At 40.2% G+C, this 22,309-nt stretch overlaps 2 protein-coding genes and 1 non-coding gene across 7 annotated transcripts in view; 2 read left to right on the top strand and 1 right to left on the bottom strand.

Moving 5' to 3' along the window:
- The window catches only part of ZBTB1 (zinc finger and BTB domain containing 1), a 30,655-nt gene extending 17,489 nt beyond the window's left edge, over positions 1-13,166 (top strand). For 4 of the 5 annotated variants that reach the window (XM_059373373.1, XM_059373371.1, XM_059373372.1 and 1 more), the window contains exon 2: positions 2,016-5,255. In XM_059373373.1, coding sequence (XP_059229356.1) covers positions 2,034-4,175 — 2,142 coding nt within the window. In that variant the 5' untranslated portion in view covers positions 2,016-2,033 and the 3' untranslated portion in view covers positions 4,176-5,255. Of the gene's footprint in view, positions 1-2,015; positions 5,256-11,172 lie in introns of those variants that run through there. The other variant, XM_059373375.1, reaches the window with a different exon arrangement.
- A 470-nt stretch (positions 13,167-13,636) lies between these two features.
- LOC132000556 (small nucleolar RNA SNORD2) lies at positions 13,637-13,705 on the bottom strand. The gene has a single exon (XR_009399405.1). It is a non-coding gene; the product is annotated as a small nucleolar RNA SNORD2 (small nucleolar RNA).
- Positions 13,706-19,363: 5,658 nt separating this feature from the next.
- HSPA2 (heat shock protein family A (Hsp70) member 2) lies at positions 19,364-22,044 on the top strand. Its single transcript, XM_059373387.1, has one exon. It carries the CDS (start codon positions 19,783-19,785, stop codon positions 21,688-21,690), a length of 1,908 nt encoding a protein of 635 aa, XP_059229370.1. The 5' UTR covers positions 19,364-19,782; the 3' UTR covers positions 21,691-22,044.
- The last annotated feature ends 265 nt before the right edge of the window (positions 22,045-22,309 follow it).

A 22,309-nucleotide genomic window follows, 5' to 3' on the forward strand; every position in this document is an offset into this window, starting at 1 on the left:
ATTTATAGTGTCTACCATATGTTCAGTGAAGAAAACTAGTTGCAGAAAGGTATATATAAAATGATACCATTTAGGGGAAGCCTGGGTGTCTTGGTTAAGCATCTGCTTTCTGCTCCAGTCATGATCCCAGGGTCCTGTGATCTAGCCCAACATTGGGCTCCCTGCTCTGTGGGGAGCCTCCTTCTCCCTTTCCCTCTGCCTGTAGCTCCCCTTGCTTGTGCTCTCTCTTTCTCTCAAATAAATGAATAAAACCTTTTTTAAAAAAAATCATACAGCAAGAGCAAAGACTATGTGCCTAGGCTTCCATTTGCTCTTGCTGTATGATTTTGATATTGAGTAGGTACTCAAAATCTATTGACTCTGGATAGATACATATAAACAGAACTGAAGATACACAATCCAGAGTGTTTGGAAAGGTTACCTCTGGGAAGAGGTATGTGACCTAAGTGTGTTTTTATTCTATTTACTTTATATATTTGAATTTTTTGTACATGTTACTTTGTATACTCTTTTCTGGTAATTAAAAAAATGAGGAAAAATTTACCTTTTGAGGATAGACACCTCTTTCCCTAACGGATCCATTGCTTTGTTATTCCCTAAAGTACATGCCCAGCAATATAAGACATATTCTGACTCTACAGACTGATTGCTTCTCCAGTAATCAAGGGAAGAACATTGATCAGACCTATTTACTTGTTGCCATTTCCATATAATATAAGCATTTTATTTTATTTATTTATTTATTTATTTATTTTTAAGATTTTTTATTTATTTATTTGACAGAGAGAGATCACAAGTAGGCAGAGAGGCAGGCAGAGAGAGAGAGGAGGAAACAGGCTCCCTGCTGAGCAGAGAGCCCGATGCGGGACTCGATCCCAGGACCCCGAGATCATGACCTGAGCCGAAGGCAGCGGCTTAACCCACTGAGCCACCCAGGCGCCCTATTTTATTTATTTTTTACTTAAGGTTTTTAAAATTTATTTGACAGAGAGAGCGCACAAGTAGGCAGAGAGGCAGGCAGAGAGAGGGGGGAAGCAGGCTCCCTGCTGAGCAGAGAGCCCCGATACAGGGCTCGATTCCAGGACCCCGGGATCATGACCTGAGCTTAACCCACTAAGCCACCCCAGCACCCCAATATAATAAGCATCTTAAATGGAATTTTTCTATGGAAATTTTCAAACATACAAAAATAGAATTAACTATACCTGTCTCCCAGACTCAGTAATTATCAGCACATGGCCAATCTTGTATCATCTGTAGCCCCCACACCCACCTCACTAGGTTATTTTCTAGTGTATTTTAGATTATATAATTTCATCTATCAATATGTCAGTATGTATAACTAAAAGATAGGGACTCTTAAAATACACTCATCACCCTTAAAAAATGAGCGATACTGGGGCGCCTGGGTGGCTTAGTGGGTTAAAGCCTCTGCCTTTGGCTCAGGTCATGATCGATCTCAGGGTCCTGGGATCAGCTGCATCTGACTCCCTGCTCAGCGGGGAGCCAGCTTCCCCCTTTCTCTCTTCCTGCCTCTGCCTACTTGTGATCTCTGTCTGTCAAATAAATAAATAATCTTTTTAAAAAAATGAACAATAGTTCCTTAGTAGCAATTTTGTGAGACTTTTTAATATTCTGCAGTTATGTACTTTTAAGTTGCTATTTTATTTACTTTCACTGTTTGGATCTCCTTTCACATTTAGCATACATTTTCCCCCGTAGAGTTGTGATGAAACCAAAATGATGGTTTTTGCTTTGGATGCTTTAGCTTCTATTTCTTAAAACCAAAATGAGAAGCTTGACTAAATGGCTGGGTTACCGTCCTCTTCACGTCTGAAAGATGATTTGGGTGTCTGTTACTGAGTTCTGCTACATTAGAATGAAGAGCTATTTATATATCCCTTTATTGTGATAGCCAAATCGCCCAAGTCCCAATGTGCGATCAAAGCGACCCTCCTTTTCAGGTCCTTTTCTAAAGTTACCTTGTCTGACTCTACTATTCTTGTGTCACATAGGTCTCTCAGTAATAGAAGATGGCAAAGCCCAGCCACAGCAGCTACGTCCTCCAGCAGCTAAACAACCAGAGGGAGTGGGGTTTTCTCTGTGACTGCTGCATTGCCATCGACGACATTTACTTCCAAGCGCACAAAGCCGTTCTGGCTGCCTGTAGCTCCTATTTTAGAATGTTTTTCATGAACCATCAGCACAGTACCGCACAACTGAATCTCAGCAACATGAAAATTAGTGCCGAGTGTTTTGATCTCATTTTGCAGTTTATGTACTTGGGAAAAATTATGACGGCTCCCTCCAGTTTTGAGCAGTTTAAGGTGGCAATGAACTACCTGCAGCTGTACAACGTTCCTGACTGCTTAGAAGACATACAGGATGCAGACTGTTCGAGCTCAAAGTGTTCATCCTCTGCTTCCAGCAAACAGAACAGCAAAATGATATTTGGGGTGAGGATGTATGAAGACACAGTGGCTAGAAATGGCAGTGAGGCCAACCGGTGGTGTGCGGAGCCAAGTTCAACAGTAAATACTCCACACAACAGAGAGCCCGATGAGGAGTCTTTACAGCTAGGCAGTTTTCCCGAACCACTGTTTGATGTATGTAAGAAAAGCTCTGTGTCCAAATTATCAACTCCAAAGGAACGTGTGTCACGGCGCTTTGGACGGAGTTTCACCTGTGATAGTTGTGGGTTTGGCTTTAGCTGTGAAAAATTGTTAGATGAGCATGTGCTGACCTGTACTAATAGACATTCATACCAGAACACAAGGTCCTATCACAGAATAGTCGACATTAGGGATGGAAAAGATGGCACTATCAAAGCCGAATTTGGCGAAAAGGAGTCTTCCAAAGCATTTTCCACACAGACAGACAAGTACAGAGGAGACACCAGCCAGGCTGCTGATGATTCGACTTCAACCACCGGAAGCCGAAAAAGTAGCACAGTGGAGTCTGAGCTAGCCGGCGAGGAAAAAAGCAGAGCTGCTGAGAGGAAAAGAATCATCATCAAGATGGAGCCCGAAGATATTCCCACAGATGAACTGAAAGACTTTAACATTATTAAAGTGACTGACAAAGACTGTAATGAGTCCACCGACAACGACGAATTAGAAGATGAGCCCGAAGAGCCCTTTTATAGATACTACGTCGAAGAGGATATCGGTATTAAGAAAAGCGGTAGGAAATCTCTCAAACCGCGGATGTCGATAGCTGCTGATGAAAGAGGTGGTTTAGAAAGTCTGAGGCCCCCTAACAACAGCAGTCCGGTACAAGAGGATCCCGAAAACGCGTCCTGTGAGCTCTGCGGACTCACAATAACAGAGGAGGACCTGTCGTCTCATTACTTAGCCAAACACATTGAAAACATCTGTGCGTGTGGCAAGTGCGGACAGATCCTCGTTAAGGGGAGGCAGCTTCAGGAACATGCTCAGAGATGTGGGGAACCCCAGGATCTGACAATGAATGGGCTGGGCAACGCGGAGGAGAAGATGGACATGGAAGAGAATCCCGACGAGCAGTCGGAAATAAGAGATATGTTTGTGGAAATGTTGGATGATTTTAGGGACAACCATTTCCAGATAAACAGTATGCAAAAAAAGCAGTTGTTCAAACACTCCGCCTGTCCTTTTCGATGTCCTAATTGTGGCCAGCGTTTTGAGACCGAAAATCTAGTGATGGAACATATGTCTAGCTGCCTAGACCAGGATGTGTTTAAGAGTGCCATCATGGAAGAGAACGAAAGAGATCACAGGCGAAAGCATTTTTGTAATCTGTGTGGAAAAGGATTTTATCAGCGGTGTCACTTAAGAGAACACTATACTGTTCATACTAAGGAAAAACAGTTTGTGTGTCAGACATGTGGAAAGCAGTTTTTAAGAGAGCGTCAGTTGCGACTGCACAATGATATGCACAAAGGCATGGCCAGGTATGTCTGTTCCATTTGTGATCAAGGAAACTTCAGAAAACATGACCATGTACGGCATATGATTTCTCATTTATCTGCTGGTGAGACGATATGCCAGGTCTGCTTTCAGATATTCCCAAATAATGAACAGTTGGAACAGCACATGGATGTTCATCTGTATACATGTGGAATATGTGGAGCAAAGTTTAATTTGAGGAAAGATATGAGATCACATTATAATGCCAAGCATTTGAAAAGAACATAAGTGATTTTCTACTGTACTATGTTTAGTTGATAGCAGACAAAAAACACCAAAGCAAAGGATATGAGCTATTTAGAAATTTATAAGATGGATTGTTGGGAAAAAATTTTAAGGCCCTTTTACCTTTAATATTTTTGTTTAGGATCTTAAGTATCTACATTTTAGGTGTTATTAAATGTTTATCATTTTTGTTATTTCTTAATAGAATTCTCTGATTTTAGTTTGTTTTAGCTATGATTAAAATTACTTTTCAATGTAGACTACCAGTGGTTGTTACTCCTCCAATGACTATTAAACCTTAGGTTTTTTTTCTTTTTTTTTTTTATCATAAGGTGATAACTTTACTATTTCTATGTGGGATTTTTTTTTTTTTTAAGGTTATCCTGTGAAGTTTTAAATCCAATATCATTGGCCATTCATGCTCATTTTTAAAACTTTTTTTAGGTAATTAGTTTTTTGAAACTCTCATCTACTTTTATCCCCATTTTTTTTTTTGTTAAGTTGAACAGTGATTTAGCCACTGTTTATTCTCCCTTATCAGTGAAATTCATATTCTTAAATTGACATGCTTTATTAGGCAGGTTAGGTGCATTGACTCTAAACTTGAAAGTTGACATGGGCTCACACTTGGCCTAAAAACATTGATGGACCTAAGGAAATTCCTATAAATGAATATTTCCTATAATTGATAAGATATTATCATTTAATAATCACATTTAAAACTTATATTAAGTGTAAAACCCAATGACTTTACCCCACTTGAGAAATTAGTGAGGACAAGTCATTTGTTTTGTGATATTAAATTTAACTATGATAGTTAATTAAAAAGACATATCTTGTATTCACTTAAAATAATTTAAGATATTTTGATTTCTAAAGTGTGTTAGTTTATCAATTATTTTTGTTTATAAATAGACTTTAATAGCTCTCTAGGAATATGACATCTAAAGAAAAATGATTTTTTTTTTCACCTTTAAAATTACATACTTTTGGAACTTTGAGATTTGAGAAAGCTGCCATGTATATTGATAAATCAAATAAAATAAAGAAATCAATTACAAATCTGGTTGTTCTATAAAAGTATAGAGTGTGGAAAAAATGTCTTGTGTTTTACACTATCTAAGATTTGGAGGAAATGTGTTGTGGCAAATTGCAGTTTATCTCTATGCTTTTTTTTTTTTTCTGTAAAGGAATACAAAATTTGAGGACTATAAAATAACCACAGAGCATATAAGTGGAAATAGTTTATCACTTTTAAAGTAGTAGTATTAGCTGTTGTTACCACAGGGTCTACATGAATTACATGTGAATTAAAACACTGGCAAAACTGACCCCACCAATAAACACATCTATTGAATAGAATGCCTTTTAATGTGAATTACTTGCATTGTAATACCCTTCTCATAATGAAAGGGATTTTAAATAACATCTGTATTTAAAGTATAATTTTGTAATTATGAACAGTAACTTCATAACATTGCTTTTTGTTTACATCAAATTTTTAAGATATGCAAGTCATATTTTTCTATAGTTTGCATAAAAGAATAAATTGCCAAGAGAATTGAGAGATATTGACTAACACAGATCTAGTTGAAAGGGAAGTAAGTAATAGAGCACAGTGTGAGCTCAGAGATTTGTGGGGATACACTGTGGTGTTAAGAAAGAACAGGAACAGTATAGGAAACGTGTGGTATGAGAACAAAATAATGGGAAATGGAGATGGGGGAAATACACTAAAAGTTAAATGAGAAGTAAGGCATTTTTTTTTTTAAAGCTGCATAGCACAAAAAGCAGGAAAAGTGATTCATCTTACCCTTGGACACAGTAGTTTATCAAGGAATTCAATCTGAAATGCAACTTTAAATGAAATATGGTGTATACATTACTACTGATAGGAACCTGCTAAAAGTTTTTAACAAACCCAAAGACCATCAGAGACTCACTCCAAATCTCCAAACTGTTTATATAGTATCTTAGGTAGACATAATTTTTAGGGGGATCACTTTTTTACATAACCCTCATGAAAATCTATTGCAATGGTCTCCCCTGTTAAAGAGTAGGGTTCTTCCCAAATACTACCACCCTGTATAAAGGATTATATGTTCCATTAGGAAAAGGGGGGGTTAATTTATGTTTTGACATGATAACAACCAACAATTAGCAAGCAAATATATAAACATTGAACATGATCTAACTTTACGTAACTAAGATGTTTATGGTTTCACAAAGCCCCACCTCACCATGTTGTCTCCTCCCAGTTTCATATTACACAGGACACCTTGTGAGGTGTTTTGGAACTAACCACAGGGCAGCACAGGCTTCTGTAAGTGTATTGTACAAATTTTCCTCCTGAAGGAGGAAAGGCCACCTGCCTCTTAAGGGGAGTGAAAAATGGCTGACACCTCTCTCCAGTCCAGTTTCTTCCGACTTCCTTTCTCTGCTGGGGTTACAGGGCTGTAACTCCTTGCACTTGCTTCTTGCCTTCCATGCTGTGAAGGCAATGAACCAAAACTGTGGAAGCTGCCTTCTCCTGCTTTTATAATTTATGTAATTAGGCTCCAAATCCAAAAATGAAAAGAGAATCTAGACAGATAGATGTGGGATCTTGTGTCTTACAGAGTCTTGCTTAAAGGGCCTGTTGTTCTCCACCAAGAAATCCTGGAGAAAGGGAGTCAGAGCCTAACAAGCTTGTCACCAGTTACAGTGCAACTCAGAGGTTTAGAATTCTTTAGTAACAGGACTAAAATCTCAGATTAATAAAGCACAAGGCGGCAATGGAGTAGGACTCAGAAATTTGTCTTAATCTCCCATATTTTTAAAGTAAAAATAATTCAGAGAAATGACTCTCATGCATAAAATGATACACAGCTAATGTTTAATGTATGAAGTTTGAATATGGACAAAACTTAGAAGAAAGTACATAAGTATTCCAGGGGCTAGTTATAAAATGAAAGGAATTAAAATAAGGACAGACTTTGCTAGGGCAGTCAGAGGATCCATTAAAAGGAAAAAGAGACTGACGTGAAAAATCATACCTAAGTATTGTAGTTGAGAACAAAAATGTGAACAAAATTTAAAGTTGAATAAAAAAATTAACATTTAGAATTGTCTAGGTGAGATTAGAGATCAATTTGATAGGTTAAAATAATATACGTTAAAAAAATTACAGCTATAAAATGCCTAATAAAACAATTGCTGTGAACATGGCAAGGATGAGCCTAAATACTCGAGATGATGCACCCACTTCTGTATTCTAAAAAAAAGGGGGAAGGGAGACTGGTGGTGATTGGCAACTTTGTTCCTGGGGTTAAACAATACTTGTTCCTCTACACTCCTAGTTAAGGAACTTCACATATTTAATAGATCTCTGAAAAATCCTCCCCCACCCCCAAAGAACCAGTTCAGCAGTTAAACAAAACTTTGCCATCATTAACAAAGAGGTAAATTAGTATCAATCAAAAGAAAAACCTGAATGTGTATGTATACACATTGTTGAAAATCAAGAAATGTGGTGTATTTCTTAATTTTTTAATGAGTTTTATGAGTTAAATTTTTTCCATTAATCTACTTGATCAGTTCCTCATCTTTCCTTACCCCATCTCCTTTGTAACAAGTGCTTCTTGGTGATAAATGCCAGTGTTGTACAGGCCCCCAACCTAAACAATGCCTAGGATTCCAGGATGCCAAAAAGCTCTGTGGGGCCATCTCCTTGGGAAAGGCCCCCCATCTCCTTGATACGTGAGGTGTAGTGAATGGGGGAGACAGGATGCATGCCAGTGAACTGAATCACATAGGGTTCATATGGGTGTTAAGAGTCTGATGCTGCTGCCCAGATTTGGAAGCCCATGGTCTGTCCATCCTACTAGAGCCCACACTGAGTAATCCCAGCATCCATTACATAGTGCTCCTTAGGCTCCACTATTGTGCTTTACAATACACAATGTTAATTAACCTCACAGCTGTATGAGGTAAGTATTACTCTGATTTTCCAGATGGGGCACTGAGGTTCAGAGAGACTGGAGTGTTTTTCCTAAGATCACACAGAAATTAAACACTAGAGCTGGAATTTGAACCTAAACCTATTTGATTTATGCGTGCCTGTGCTTAAATCACTAAGCCACATACCTCACCTCCCAAGAGGTACAAAGAAAGGCCTTTTCAGCCTAGGAACACATGTGATCAAGCTCCTATGAAACTCTGTGCTCCATGTTCATCATCTGTGATCTGCTGTGCCTGGTAAGGTAGTGGGTACCTCGTAAACATGTTGGATAATGTGAAAATAGATTAGCTGGAAACGAAACCATTTGAATGGGTCACTTAGAATGATGTTTTAGAAATAATATTGACATGGTTTAATTTTCTTTATTTAAACTTAAACCTTTAGAGGTATTATCAGCCATTTTGGAGGGCCCATTGTTAAGTGCTCAATTAAAAATTAATTTGAATTCAACTTCTCTATTTCTACCTCTGTGACTTTTTTCCCTTCTGTTTTCCCTATTCCTGATCTTTAAGTTTTAATCTCCAACCAATAACCATTTTATTGGTTATGAGACTGATGAATTCAATACTTCAAATCATTTGAAAATATTCCCCCCAAAAAATCAGAGCCCCAGAAGAACCAGTTTCCTCTTTTTGTCTTATTTGTCTTAACAGATGATGTGGGTAAGAAGATTTTCATTTCTTTGGGTAAAAAATAAAATCCCTAATTGCCATATTGTGATTGATTAAATTTTATAGAGTAGTATGTTTGTCTAAAATCAAAAGTTAATTATTCTAGCTATTTATAATTCAATTTACCAAAAATATTTTGTGTTAACTTATACAGTCTTACTCATAAAAGAAATGAAAGATAATGTTAGGAAATGACAGTCATTTATGCATCCTAACCTAGCAGCAAACTTTAAAAAAATGAACATTTAATGCTTTAAGTGAAACAATCCCCCTCCCAATCTGATTTTAACTTTATGATTCTATTGCCTGATTTCTAAAATCTATACAACAGGTTTTACTACCGCTATATTAAAATCTACTACTTTAATGGTCATCTTTCTACCATCTCAATGTTATTTCTTAAGTGAAATGAGAAATGCAAGTTAATGAAGACTCCATAAATGATGTCTATATAATCACTTAGGTGGCCCACTTTCATTGCCTTCTATCAAACTCAAGGACATATTACTTGGTAACATGGGTAGAGTCTCCTACTCAAACCAGATGAAATTTAGCCACCTACAAATTTATCTGCTGGCAAAAGGCAAAGGTGCAATGATTTAAAATGCAAGGATTTTTGTGTCTGTGAGTATTGGTAAATATGAATATTAGCTAAATGACAATAGCAGCTTGTGAACTCATGCTAATTTTGAATGCATTTAATACCACTTACATGTTTATATTCAGATGCTTAGTTGAGTTTAGCATTTAGAAACTTAAATCCTATTTGTCTCCTTTTATTTAGGAGAACCAAATCATTGAGGTCCTTTGGTAGTGACAGAATTGTTCATTCTTCCTATCAAAATCTACCACAGATCACTAGGGGGCAGGAAGCCTTTATAATTTCTCATTATCTCTCTCATTTGCTGACAAAAAAGATGGTGTAAAGACTGCAATCCAGTACTTGGTTTTGAATTGAATGTACCAATATACTAATCACCATTTCAATAAGAAGGCAGAGGAAACTCTAGAGCCAGGGGGATGACAAATATGTAAAAGACATTTCATTTCAGAATTAGGAATATTAACACTTTTATGTGAGAAAATTTGCATAACCCTCTGTACTTACTATTTGAGAAAGGAATACAGTCAGGTAGACAGCCTATTATTTTAGAAGTTATTATTTTGTTTTTATTGTACTTAAGCCAATTGCTTATGCTAATCAATCAGTAGAGCTCATTTTTAGATGACAGAAATATAATTGTCCAGATTATGAAAATCATCTTTTCTTTCAAATGCTTATGCATTCCCTAATGTGGGACAAAATATATTTTTTTAAGATTTTATTTATTTGACAGACAGAGATCACTAATAGGCCAAGAGGCAGGCAGAGAGAGAGGGGGAAGCAGGCTCCCCGCTGAGAGGAAAGCCCAATGTGGGGGGGCTCAATTCCAGGACCCCGGGGTCATGACCTGAGCTGAAGGCAGAGGCTTTAACCCACTGAGCCACCCAGGCGCCCCTGGGACAAAATATTTTAAGAGACAATCACTTTAAAAAAAAAAAATTAGGGTAAAGTGTTGTTGCAAAAAATAAAATTCTACCCTGAATGACGGGCAGTTTAGGAGAGTTATGAACTTAGGAACTGGAAGGAAAACTCCTCGGTGTGTGTGTAATGTGTACTTTATTTTCATTTGCAGAGTATACAACATTTACTATTTAAAGAAAACAATGTTAGCTTAATGGGTGAAGGCACTCAATACAAAGAACATGAAATTTTAAATTTCTTGGATCTTTCAACCAGAGGTTTTCCATTAACAAGTTGAAGTACATTGTGGGGCACCTGGCTGATTCAGTTGGTAGAGCATACGGTGTTTGATCTCAGGCTCATGGGTTCGAGCCCTACCTTGGACGTAGAGATAATTTAAATAGATAAACTTGGAAGAAAAAAAAAAGTACATTGTAAAATTATTTTATTTGAGGGAAGACTCTTAATTGCTTCCTTCCTCCCTACTGTCCTCTACCTGGCTGGCCTCCTGTCTTTTCATGTGGCATGTGTCCTACCCATTCTAGCTTGACTCATGCAAGAAAAAAGAAAATGCCTCTAAAGGTGAAGAGTTATATTAGTAATAAGAACACCTTATATTTGAAAGGTACAATGAGTTACATTAAGGAAGAAAGTAAATAAACTTAAGTCTTAGGAACTGTGCTTTTATTCCCATTCTTTGTTGTAGTGATGTGCTGGCCTGGTGCCAAAAGCATTGAATTCTGACCTAAGAATTATGTTGTATCTTGTAGAGCAGTCAACTTGTAATACTATTTTTCTTGAGTTTTGTCTTTTTCTGTGTGGCAGTGGTGAAATAGGGCCTTCTAAACCTCTGGAGAAGTGAGATCTGAATTTGGAGAGGACATGGGGAAGAATCAATCTTCAACAGATAATCTTTAAGTCCAGACCCAGGAATATCAGATCTGAAGTGACACCATCTTTTCTGTCTTCCTGACAAACCTCATCAATCCCAAAAGTTCCAGTTTCAAGGATCCAAGAAAACTCAGTAAAGATCACTTTGGAATCACTTTGCTGTGACAAAATTGATTCATGGTGACTCTCCTAGTATTTGTGGAAAATCTGCCAAAAGAAAAGTAACTAGAATATTCATATGACATCAATGGTTAAAGCTACACTAAAATGAAAATTTATATGCTAATTATCTTCCATGGTCCCTTCTGAAATCAAAGGGCTTGCTAGGCTACTATAAATATATTATAAAGAGATAATAACATATCTGTGTAAACACATATAATCCTAACAAAATAATTTGAATCACAGCTTATATATTATGAAATATAGTTAGACAGTTAAAAAAATTATACCCCAAAATCTGTAGTTTAGAGTATAAATAAAAAGATGTGGGTACAGAGGAAAAAAAGTGAGACCAATATTTTAACAAGGAAAGATAATCTAAAGATATCACTGTAATGTAACATTTGCCTTTCCTCTTTTTCACTGTATATACCAGTCACAAACAATTATTAAGATTAATGAAGTTCCCTTTTAAGCCTGTTAAGCTGAAAGAAAAACAGAAATGGTTATTACTTCAATAGTGGTAGATTTTCATAAAACACGAACAACCAAAAGAATGTATCTTAAGACACATTATTTTCCTCTGAATTTAGCAATATAATCTAATAATGTAGAATGAGTTTCTGTTAAATATATATTCTTGGTATTAATGTATAATACCATTATTTCTCAGCTTTCAAATTTCAAGATAAATTTCAACTAAGTATTGAGTGAAAGAATAATTGCTATGTTTTAAAAAAACTTCCACTAGAAATGAAATGTTTGATGAGATTTTAACCTGGCTTCAAATATTTTTTTATATGTATATGCTCGAACCTTATGAGTCTTAGTCGTATTATTTCCTTATTGTGAATACACTTATAGTTTTACTTCTGGTTAACTGTCTATCCAATTCATTATTATTATTATTTTGTTTCTTATATAATATCATGGTATATATTTTCAGAAATGCTTATTTTATTTTTATGCTTGTTTCTTCAAATGTTTTAAAGAGTTACACAAATCTAACAGTATACATAATAGTATATGCAGAAGTAAAGTCATTTAAAATCTCTAGGTATAAAGTGGGATGATAACTTGAATATTCATTCTACTAATTAGACTAGCAAAAAATTAGATAAAGTTAGTTAGAATGTGATTAGTGGGTATAGGGGCCTGAAGGGAGCAGAGAAATTTACTAAAAACTTGAAATTCATATGTATTCAACTGCTTCAAGAGAAATAAGTTTAGAAAAGTGTTACATTCTAAAAAACAAAAACAAAATTAAAAACTATCGCTAATCTCTGGGAACTATATAAAACTGCAGACTTTTAAAAAGTAGGAAGCAGACAAGATTAAAGATTACTGATAATTAAAGGTGCCAGATCAATATAAGTTGAGATTCAACTAATAATTTTTGACTGACTGGTAGAAGCAGATTCAGAAAAGGAACATGGCTTGAATTGTGACTACACTAAACTACAAATGTAAAGAATTACAATAATTATAAGTGATATAAATGCATTCTATAATGTGATTATTTTCTGTATATCAGTATAAAACGGAGTTACTGAGTTACATGGGAAATTTCTGTTAACATTTTTTCAATCCATTGCTTTTACCTAATAAAATTTCCTCCTCTATGTTCAGAAGTTAAACTGTCTGTATATTACTTTTATTTATACTGTATTTTTTTCAACCTGGCTCTTTTACAAAATTGTGTGAAAAGTTATTATCAACTCTTTCCATTCTCTGATACAAAAATAATAAAGTATCTGATACAGCGATTTTTGGTGTTCCTGAGCAACTTAAGAAGTACACAAAACAGGGGTACCTAGATGGCTCAGTTGGTTAAGTGTTCCACTCTTGATTTCAGCTTGGGTTTTGATCTCAGGGTTTTGAGTTCAAGCCCCATGTTGGGCTCCATACTACGGAATGGAGCCTACTTAAAAATAAGAAAATAATTGTTTTAAGTGCACAAAACAAATTAACTAAAATTCCTATTACCAAATCCTGGTTTCTTCTGTATAGAATGATTAGAAAAGTACTATCTCATGACAAACACAGATGACAACAATTAGGTTTCCTCACAATATAAAAAGATATATTTATTTTAAAAATCCACTGACATAGTATTTATTTCTTTCAGAGGGTTTATTTTTCAAAATAACAACTTATTCAGAGAAATAACTTCCTTCTCAATACAATTAATTTTGTTTATTTTCAGGTTAAGAGTTTAGTAAGTTGCCCCCCTCCAAAGTGATCAGCAAAGAGTATTCTCTTCATTTCAGTCCAGTTCCCAAAGATGATTGAGATAATTGCATAGAATTCAGTAAATATTAACAATTACATGGGGCGCCTGGGTGGCTCAGTGGGTTAAGCCGCTGCCTTCGGCTCAGGTCATGATCTCAGGGTCCTGGGATCGAGTCCCGCGTCGGGCTCTCTGCTCAGCAGGGAGCCTGCTTCCTTCTCTCTCTCTCTCTCTGCCTGCCTCTCAGTGTACTTGTAATTTCTCTCTGTCAAATAAATAAATAAAATCTTTAAAAAAAAAAAAAAAAACAATTACAACAATACTGGGTTGGACTAGTCCACAAGACTATCCTCGAAGTTGATGCTGTGCAAAACTGAAGTAGGCACAATTAGTGTTATTTTCACAAATTTGCTTCTGGAAAAGCCTCTCTTCTAGGTTCCAGTCTTAGCCTTCCATACCAGGAAGTGTCCTCCTGCAGGCCACTGTGTGTCTACAGTTTCTTTAAAGACTTGAGTTTTTCAAGACTTAAAAGAAACAGTGGTGAAATTTTTCCTATAGTGACAGGTGACTGGAGAAATATTTCGTAACAGGGTACATCTAAAGAATAGAAGTTGGCAGTATTTATAGAGATCTTCAACTCCAGTTTGCTCATAGGTCCTCAAATTACAGCTGCCACTTAACTTCTCCTCAGGCCAACACTGCTTCCTCAAAACAATCCACAACCCTTTGTTGTTGTGTTTTTAATCCACAACCTTTGTAAAAGTTGTGTCGGAGTAGGAATTGAGAGAATTCCAGAAAATCCATACATTTTTTTCTGTGGTAATTCTGGAAAAATTCATTCTTAGTCTCCTTACGGTAGGCCTGATTACCCAGGTACGAAGTTTTAGACCTAATTTTACTCATCTTTGTATCTCTAGTACAAGTATTTTCAGATTTGAGTTTGTTTTAATTTTTGGTCTCAAGTATTATTTAATACAGAAATATAAGAGGTAGGCAGAGAATTTCCCCCTTATACAGGAAAAAAATGAAATTATTATTTCCAATTTTTTGGTTAAATTATGTGCCTTAGGCCACTTTTAATAAACACTGAGCTAGTTAATCACTACTATGTTCCACATACTTTTCTAGGTACTGGGGATTAATTAGAGGGTTTGACATATATTAAAGCTCTTTTTTCTTCCAGACTGTGTGGACTTCAGTCTTTGGATTTTTAAAAGTATTTTGAAACACCCTACTATTTATAATCTGCCAAAGAGATTTTCTTTGTTGAAAGTCAGTAGTAATTTCTATATAAATAGTAGATTAGCAAACTTTGTTTCAATGGTATGTTAATAGTCAACCTTTAAAAATCATTGTAGGGGCACCTGGGTGGCTCAATGGGTTAAGGCGCTGCCTTCGGCTCAGGTCATGATCTCAGGGTCCTGGGATGGAGCCCCTCATCGGGCTCTCTGCTCAGCAGGGAGCCTGCTTCCTCCTCTCTCTCTGCCTGCCCCTCTGCCTGCTTGTGATCTCTCTCTGTCAAATAAATAAATAAAATCTTAAAAAAAAAATCATTGTAAAAGTACAAGAAAATTTAGAAAAAATACTGATAATCCTACCATCTAGAGATAATAAATTTTAATCCAGGTTTTGGATCCACTCTTAATATATGAAAGATTGTCCTACATATAAAATATGAAAAAATAAAATGAAATAAAATACTATACAAAAGTCTTATATCTTATTTTCCCACTTAATTATACCAGGAATGTTTCCTATGTCATTAAAAGTTTTTATACAGGGGCGCCTGGGTGGCTCAGTGGGTTAAGCCGCTGCCTTCGGCTCAGGTCATGATCTCAGGGTCCTGGGATCAAGTCCCGCATTGGGCTCTCTGCTCGGCGGGGAGCCTGCTTCCTCCTCTCTCTCTGCCTGCCTCTCTGCCTGCTTGTGATCTCTGTCTGTCAAATAAATAAATAAAATCTTTAAAAAAAAAAAAAGTTCTTATACACAATGTTATGGCCACATAATAATTCATCATAGGAATGTATTATGCTTTACGTAATCATTGTCTTATTGCCAAATATGTAAGCCATTTCCCTTTTGTTATTGTTGTTATTATAAATAATATACCCATATGTTCTATTATTTCCTTAGGATAAATCCCACAAAGATTAATGCTAAACGAATGGTATGATCATATTGAAGGTAAAGAAAAAAATGTTGTCACATTGACCTTCAGAAAGACTGTACTAATTTATATTCCCACCAGTAGCATTTCCCTCTTTTGCTGCACCATTGCTGGTGTTGATGAATATTATTTGATCATAAATTTGCTAATTTGATAATATTTAATGGGCTGTGTTTTATTTTTTAATATTTTTTATAATATTTTATTTCTTTGACAGACAGAGATCACAAGTAGGCAGAGAGAGAGGAGGAAGCAGGCTCCCCGCTGAGCAGAGAGCCTGATGTGGGGCTCCACCCCAGGACCCTGGGATCATGACCTGAGCTGAAGGCAGAGGCTTTAACCCACTGAGCCACCCAGGCGCCCCATGGGCTGTGTTTTAAATGAATTATGAGCCACAGTCATCAAAAAGAAAAGAACAGATTAAAAAAAAATTAATATAAACAAGGAACAATATAAAAATTCCAAGAATGGGGACGCCTAGGTGGCTCAGTCACTTAAGCAGCTGTCTTAGGCTCAGGTCATGATCCCAGGGTCCTGGGACTGAGTCCCTCATCTGACTCCTTGCTCTGCAGGGAGCCTGCTTGTCACCCTGCCTCTGCCTGCCTATGCTCTCTCTCTCTCTCTCTGACAAATAAATAAATAAATAAATAACATCTTAAAAAAAAAAAAAAAAATTCCAAGAATGGTCAGTATATGGCAGTGTTCTAGGGCTGCAAATGTTTATTTCATATAAAATGAAAATGCAAACACTGTCTTTTTGGGAAAAATTCAGATGCCATATGAAGTATAAAACATATGGGGGCACCTGTCTGGCTCAGTTGGTAGTGCATGTGACACTTGATGCTGGTCTTGAGTTCAAGCCACATGTTTGGGGTAGAATTTACTTTTTTCAAAAAGTATGAAGTATCAATTTACTAGTAATTACTAGTAACTATGCATTTAGTACACAGTTACTATACAAACCTCTCTGTTCTGAAGCTGTAGTTTTAGTGTTTGTAAGAATTAGCATGTTTGCTTTTATGGAATCTTGCTTTGCTTGAAGTGTGTTAGGGCTGTCTGAATACAGTTCTGATGAGTTTGTTTCTCACTGTTTGCTTTCACAGTTGTAACTGTAGATAGAGACCCTGTCTCTAAATTACACTGTATCATCAGTTCTACAAAGAATTCCTATTGCTCTCTCCAGCGGGCTAATGCCGCTTCCCTTTTTACATAAAAAGCAAAATTTCCAAGAATAAAATCAAGAGATTTGTACTCAAAATTTAAGACAACTTTAATAGGAACTTTTTGGTTTTATCTTTGCTTCTCTAATATTTTCTTTAAAAGTTTTCGTAATCCAAATTTTTTTAACTTTTTTTTTTTAAGTCTTTTTTTTTTTGAGGTGCCTGAGTGGCTCAGATGGTTGTGTCTGCCTTGGGCTTAGGTCATGATCCTAGGCTCCTACAATGGAGCCCCAGCATTAGGCTTCTTGCTCTGAGCAGGGAGCCTGCTCCTCCCTTTCCCTTTACTGCTCCCTCTGTTTGTGCTCTTCCCCTCTCTCTGTCAAATAAATAAAACCTTTAAAAAAAATAGTCTTTAAAAAAAAAAGATCTTATTTGAGAGAGAGAGAGCAAGCCACCACCCACGCACCCACGTGCCTGTAGCAGGGAGGGTTAGAGGGAGAGGGAGAGGGAGAAGCAGGTTTCTAGATGAGCGGGGAGCCAGGACCCTGGGATCTTGACCTAAGCAGAAGTCAGACTCTTAAAGGACTGAGCCACCCAGGTGCCCTATCTTCAGCTTCACTCACAGAAAAAGAGATGGGAATCCTGGTCGAAACCAACACTATTTAGCCAATGGGATTAACAAATAAATAGCAAATGTGTTTTTAAAAATTGGAAATGACATACACTAGATAAAAGAAACTTAAATTATTCATTGATTGATTTTACAGGATTCTGTCAACATTACTTCTTGGACACAGCTTTGTGTGTTTCTTAGACAACCACTTTTCTCCAGCACTGTCTCACACAAAGTCTGATACAGGCCATGCAGTGTTATTAGCCTTCTTCAAAAGAGGCCCCGCCCCCTTCCCATAGCCTCAGGAAAAAATCATGACCCCTAAAGCTCTTAGGTGTATCCTGTCCACCGGAAGAGACTATTTTTTGTTTGTCCTTCTCCTTGAGTGACACTAACCTTCTGTACAGAACTTGTGTTTGCCTCAGCACGCACTGCTCTTATCCTTGCTCAAACTACAGTCCATAGCAAGAATGCCTTTCCTCCCCTCTTCGCTGTGCCCCGGTTTCCAGGAAGCCTTCACCAACACGCTCTCCCCAGTCTGTGGGAGAGACGTTTTTTGTGTTCCCACAGCACTCCTCTCAAATTACCTTTATCTTTTTACCAGAGTCTTAACCTCGTAAAAACTGACCGTTTTGTCTTTTCACGCTCACATAATAGGTACCTGTTAAAGCTCATTGAGTGAATGTCCCCAGCTTTCCCCCCATAATGGGAAGCGTTCTCGCCGTTTTGGTCACAACAATTTCGTTGTTGTCATCCTGCAGGAGCCCTGTCAGCTGGTGCCAGATGGTACCCCCAGACCTATTCTCAGGGTCTTCCTAAACGTAATAGAATGCGTTACGCTCCTTTTCATCTTCCTACTCTGAGGGTTTGAGGTCTTTGACCGAAGTTCAGCATAGTTAACAGAATCCCATCCAGTTGAACTTGGTCATAAAACAGGACTCGGTCAGTAAACACGAGTGCGTGTGAGAGAACCGTGTGGGGCGTGAGCCTGATATTTCACGGTGCTTCAACGTGCCCGTTTTATGATTAATTTCTAGATTTTCCAGCGAAGAACTCAAAGCGGCGAATAAAGCACCTGAAACGGAAAATAAGGAAAGCAGTGGAGACGACAGGGAGACGAAATCAGGAAGCTTAGAGGGGCAGGACAAGCCGGGAAAATGGACAGAGGTGGAGAAAGTTTAAACCCGGGGAGGACGACTCGCAGTCGCTCCCCAGTCTCCACTTTTGCAGGCCGTCCGCGCGGCGCGGAGAAACCTCCCGCCTCTCTGGGCGCTCCCCCGGGCTCCTGTGGGCCCCGCCCGCCACGCAGTTTTTCATCAGGCGCTCACACCCACAGAGACGCAGCAAAGCACGCTAAGTAAAATTCCAGGAGGCCGACCAGGAACTTCAAAGGCGTTTCTTTTTGTCCCCGCCTGCGGGGGAGCCGCCCTCACGCCCAGGCCTAGCCAACTCCATCCAGCTCCTTCCCTTGGCAGGGTGCGGGCGGAGGGAAAAAAGAAGGCTCTGGCCCTATTTCCTCCGAGCAGCCGACTCTAAAGGAGCTGCCCCGCCCCTACGTGCTAGGTTAGTTGGGACGCTCGGCTTTGAACTGTACTTAAGGCCTTAGGAACTGAGCGAACCGCTCAGGTGATTCCCCTCTCTGAGCTCCCCTTCCGCGTCTCCTCCCTGTACCACGCCCCAACCCCTCCTTCCCCACCCGCTTGGGAATCCGCGCTGCTCATTGGTTGCCTGCTCTGCCAATCCATCGGACATTGACGAATCCCGCCTTAGGAAAGGCAAAGATCAAGCTAGAGCGCTTACACCTGGCGGAGGGGCGCGAGCCTAACGCCCCTTAGCTGCAGGCGGAGCGCGAGGCTGGGTGGTCAGAGGCTGCCGGGGAGAATTGAAGGGACCCTCATTTGCATAACGGCCGCCCGTCGCCTCTGAGCACGAGCCGGGGTCCCGCCCCTCACCCAACTAGAAATCTGTTGGGCTACGGGCGGGTCACTCCGACCCAGGCAAGCCTGTGGCGGGCTGTCCTGGGAGCGGATTGGCTCCGGGAGTTTCCAGAAGGCGGCAGGGAGGCGGCTATAAGAGCGGGGAGCCCAGCGAGGGGAGCGGGAGATAGTGTTGGCGCTCGCGGTGTCTGGTGCGAGGCGACCGTTAGTTGACGCCGCAGATTTTCGGTCCTAGGTGCTTTCGCCTAACGTCGCCTGCCTATCTTTCAGTCAGGATGTCTGCCCGCGGCCCGGCTATCGGCATCGACCTGGGCACCACCTACTCGTGCGTGGGGGTCTTCCAACATGGCAAGGTGGAGATCATCGCCAACGACCAGGGCAACCGCACCACCCCCAGCTACGTGGCCTTCACCGACACCGAGCGCCTCATCGGCGACGCCGCCAAGAACCAGGTGGCCATGAACCCCACCAACACCATCTTCGACGCCAAGAGGCTGATCGGACGGAAGTTCGAGGACGCCACGGTGCAGTCGGACATGAAACACTGGCCGTTCCGGGTGGTGAGCGAGGGAGGGAAGCCCAAGGTGCAGGTGGAATACAAGGGAGAGATCAAGACCTTCTTCCCAGAGGAAATCTCCTCCATGGTCCTCACTAAGATGAAGGAGATCGCCGAAGCCTACCTGGGCGGCAAGGTGCAGAGCGCGGTCATCACGGTCCCGGCCTATTTCAATGACTCGCAGCGCCAGGCCACCAAGGACGCGGGCACCATCACGGGCCTCAACGTGCTGCGCATCATCAACGAGCCCACCGCGGCGGCCATTGCCTACGGCCTGGACAAGAAGGGCTGCGCCGGCGGCGAGAAGAACGTGCTCATCTTTGACCTGGGCGGCGGCACCTTCGACGTGTCCATCCTGACCATCGAGGATGGCATTTTCGAGGTGAAGTCCACGGCCGGCGACACCCACCTGGGCGGCGAGGATTTCGACAACCGCATGGTGAGCCACCTGGCGGAGGAGTTCAAGCGCAAGCACAAGAAGGACATTGGGCCCAACAAGCGCGCAGTGCGCCGACTGCGCACCGCCTGCGAGCGAGCCAAGCGCACCTTGAGCTCGTCTACGCAGGCGAGCATCGAGATCGACTCGCTATACGAGGGCGTGGACTTCTACACGTCCATCACTCGCGCCCGCTTCGAGGAGCTGAACGCTGACCTGTTTCGCGGAACCCTGGAGCCGGTGGAGAAGGCGCTGCGTGACGCCAAGCTGGACAAGGGCCAGATCCAGGAGATCGTGCTGGTGGGCGGCTCCACCCGAATCCCCAAGATCCAGAAGCTGTTGCAGGATTTCTTCAACGGCAAGGAGCTGAACAAGAGCATCAACCCCGACGAGGCGGTGGCCTACGGAGCTGCGGTGCAGGCGGCCATCCTCATCGGAGACAAGTCAGAGAACGTGCAGGACCTGCTGCTGCTCGACGTGACCCCGTTGTCGCTGGGCATTGAGACGGCTGGCGGCGTCATGACCCCACTCATCAAGAGAAACACCACGATCCCTACCAAGCAGACGCAGACCTTCACCACCTACTCGGACAACCAGAGCAGCGTGCTGGTGCAGGTGTATGAGGGCGAACGGGCCATGACCAAGGACAATAACCTGCTGGGCAAGTTCGACCTGACCGGGATTCCCCCGGCGCCTCGCGGGGTCCCTCAGATCGAGGTCACCTTCGATATAGACGCCAATGGCATCCTTAACGTCACCGCCGCCGACAAGAGCACCGGTAAAGAAAACAAAATCACCATTACCAACGACAAGGGTCGTCTGAGCAAGGACGACATTGACCGGATGGTCCAGGAGGCAGAGCGGTACAAGTCGGAAGATGAGGCCAATCGCGACCGGGTCGCTGCCAAAAACGCGGTGGAGTCCTATACCTACAACATCAAGCAGACGGTGGAAGACGAGAAACTGAGGGGCAAGATTAGCGAGCAGGACAAAAACAAGATCCTCGACAAGTGTCAGGAGGTGATCAACTGGCTCGACCGAAACCAGATGGCAGAGAAAGATGAGTATGAACACAAGCAGAAAGAGCTTGAAAGAGTGTGCAACCCCATCATCAGCAAACTTTACCAAGGTGGCCCTGGCGGCGGCGGTTCTGGAGCCTCCGGGGGACCGACCATCGAGGAAGTGGACTAAGCTTGCACTCGAGTCAGCGTAAACCTCTTTTCCTTTCTCTCTCTCTCTTTTGTTTGTGTTTCTTTGAAATGCCTTTGTGCCAAGTATGAGATCTGTTGGAAGTCTTTTCACTCGGTGTATGCATGGGAAAGGAAGGATGCAACAACTTAGTTTAATTATAAAAGGTTAGTTCTGAAGTTTGATTTTTAAAACCATTATTTGAGGTTTCTCTTTAATGCGTTTTGGGTGTTTGCTGACTTGAGCATTTTTGAGTAGCTTAGTTTGTGCATGGAGATTTGTTTGAGCTGGGAAACCTGAAGTTTGCACATAAGTTCTGCGGAAGCTTGGTAACAATAAAATATATAGAAGCTTGAATTGTTTATTTTTATGTACTACTTTAAGACTAAAATGAACATTGCAGTTATATTAAGGACAGGCTTTCTTTTTTTTTTTTTTTTTGCAAACAAATGCATAAATACAGAGTTAAAGTAAAGCTGAAATTGATCTCAAAATCACAGTCTTGGAGTTTTCAATTTTCCCTTCTCACAGTTTTACCCATGTTATTAGTATGAGAGGAAATGTATCTAACTCAGTCTTGTCTAATTCTCAGATGAGATTTCCTGCTTTGAATTGCCAACAG

The sequence above is a fragment of the Mustela nigripes genome, chromosome 13 (assembly GCF_022355385.1).
Source record: "Mustela nigripes isolate SB6536 chromosome 13, MUSNIG.SB6536, whole genome shotgun sequence".
Taxonomy (NCBI): domain Eukaryota; kingdom Metazoa; phylum Chordata; class Mammalia; order Carnivora; family Mustelidae; genus Mustela; species Mustela nigripes.

Coding starts and splice junctions, on each gene's coding strand:
- HSPA2 (XM_059373387.1), top strand. CDS start 19,783: ATGTCTGCCCGCGGCCCGGCTATCGGCATCGACCTGGGCACCACCTAC.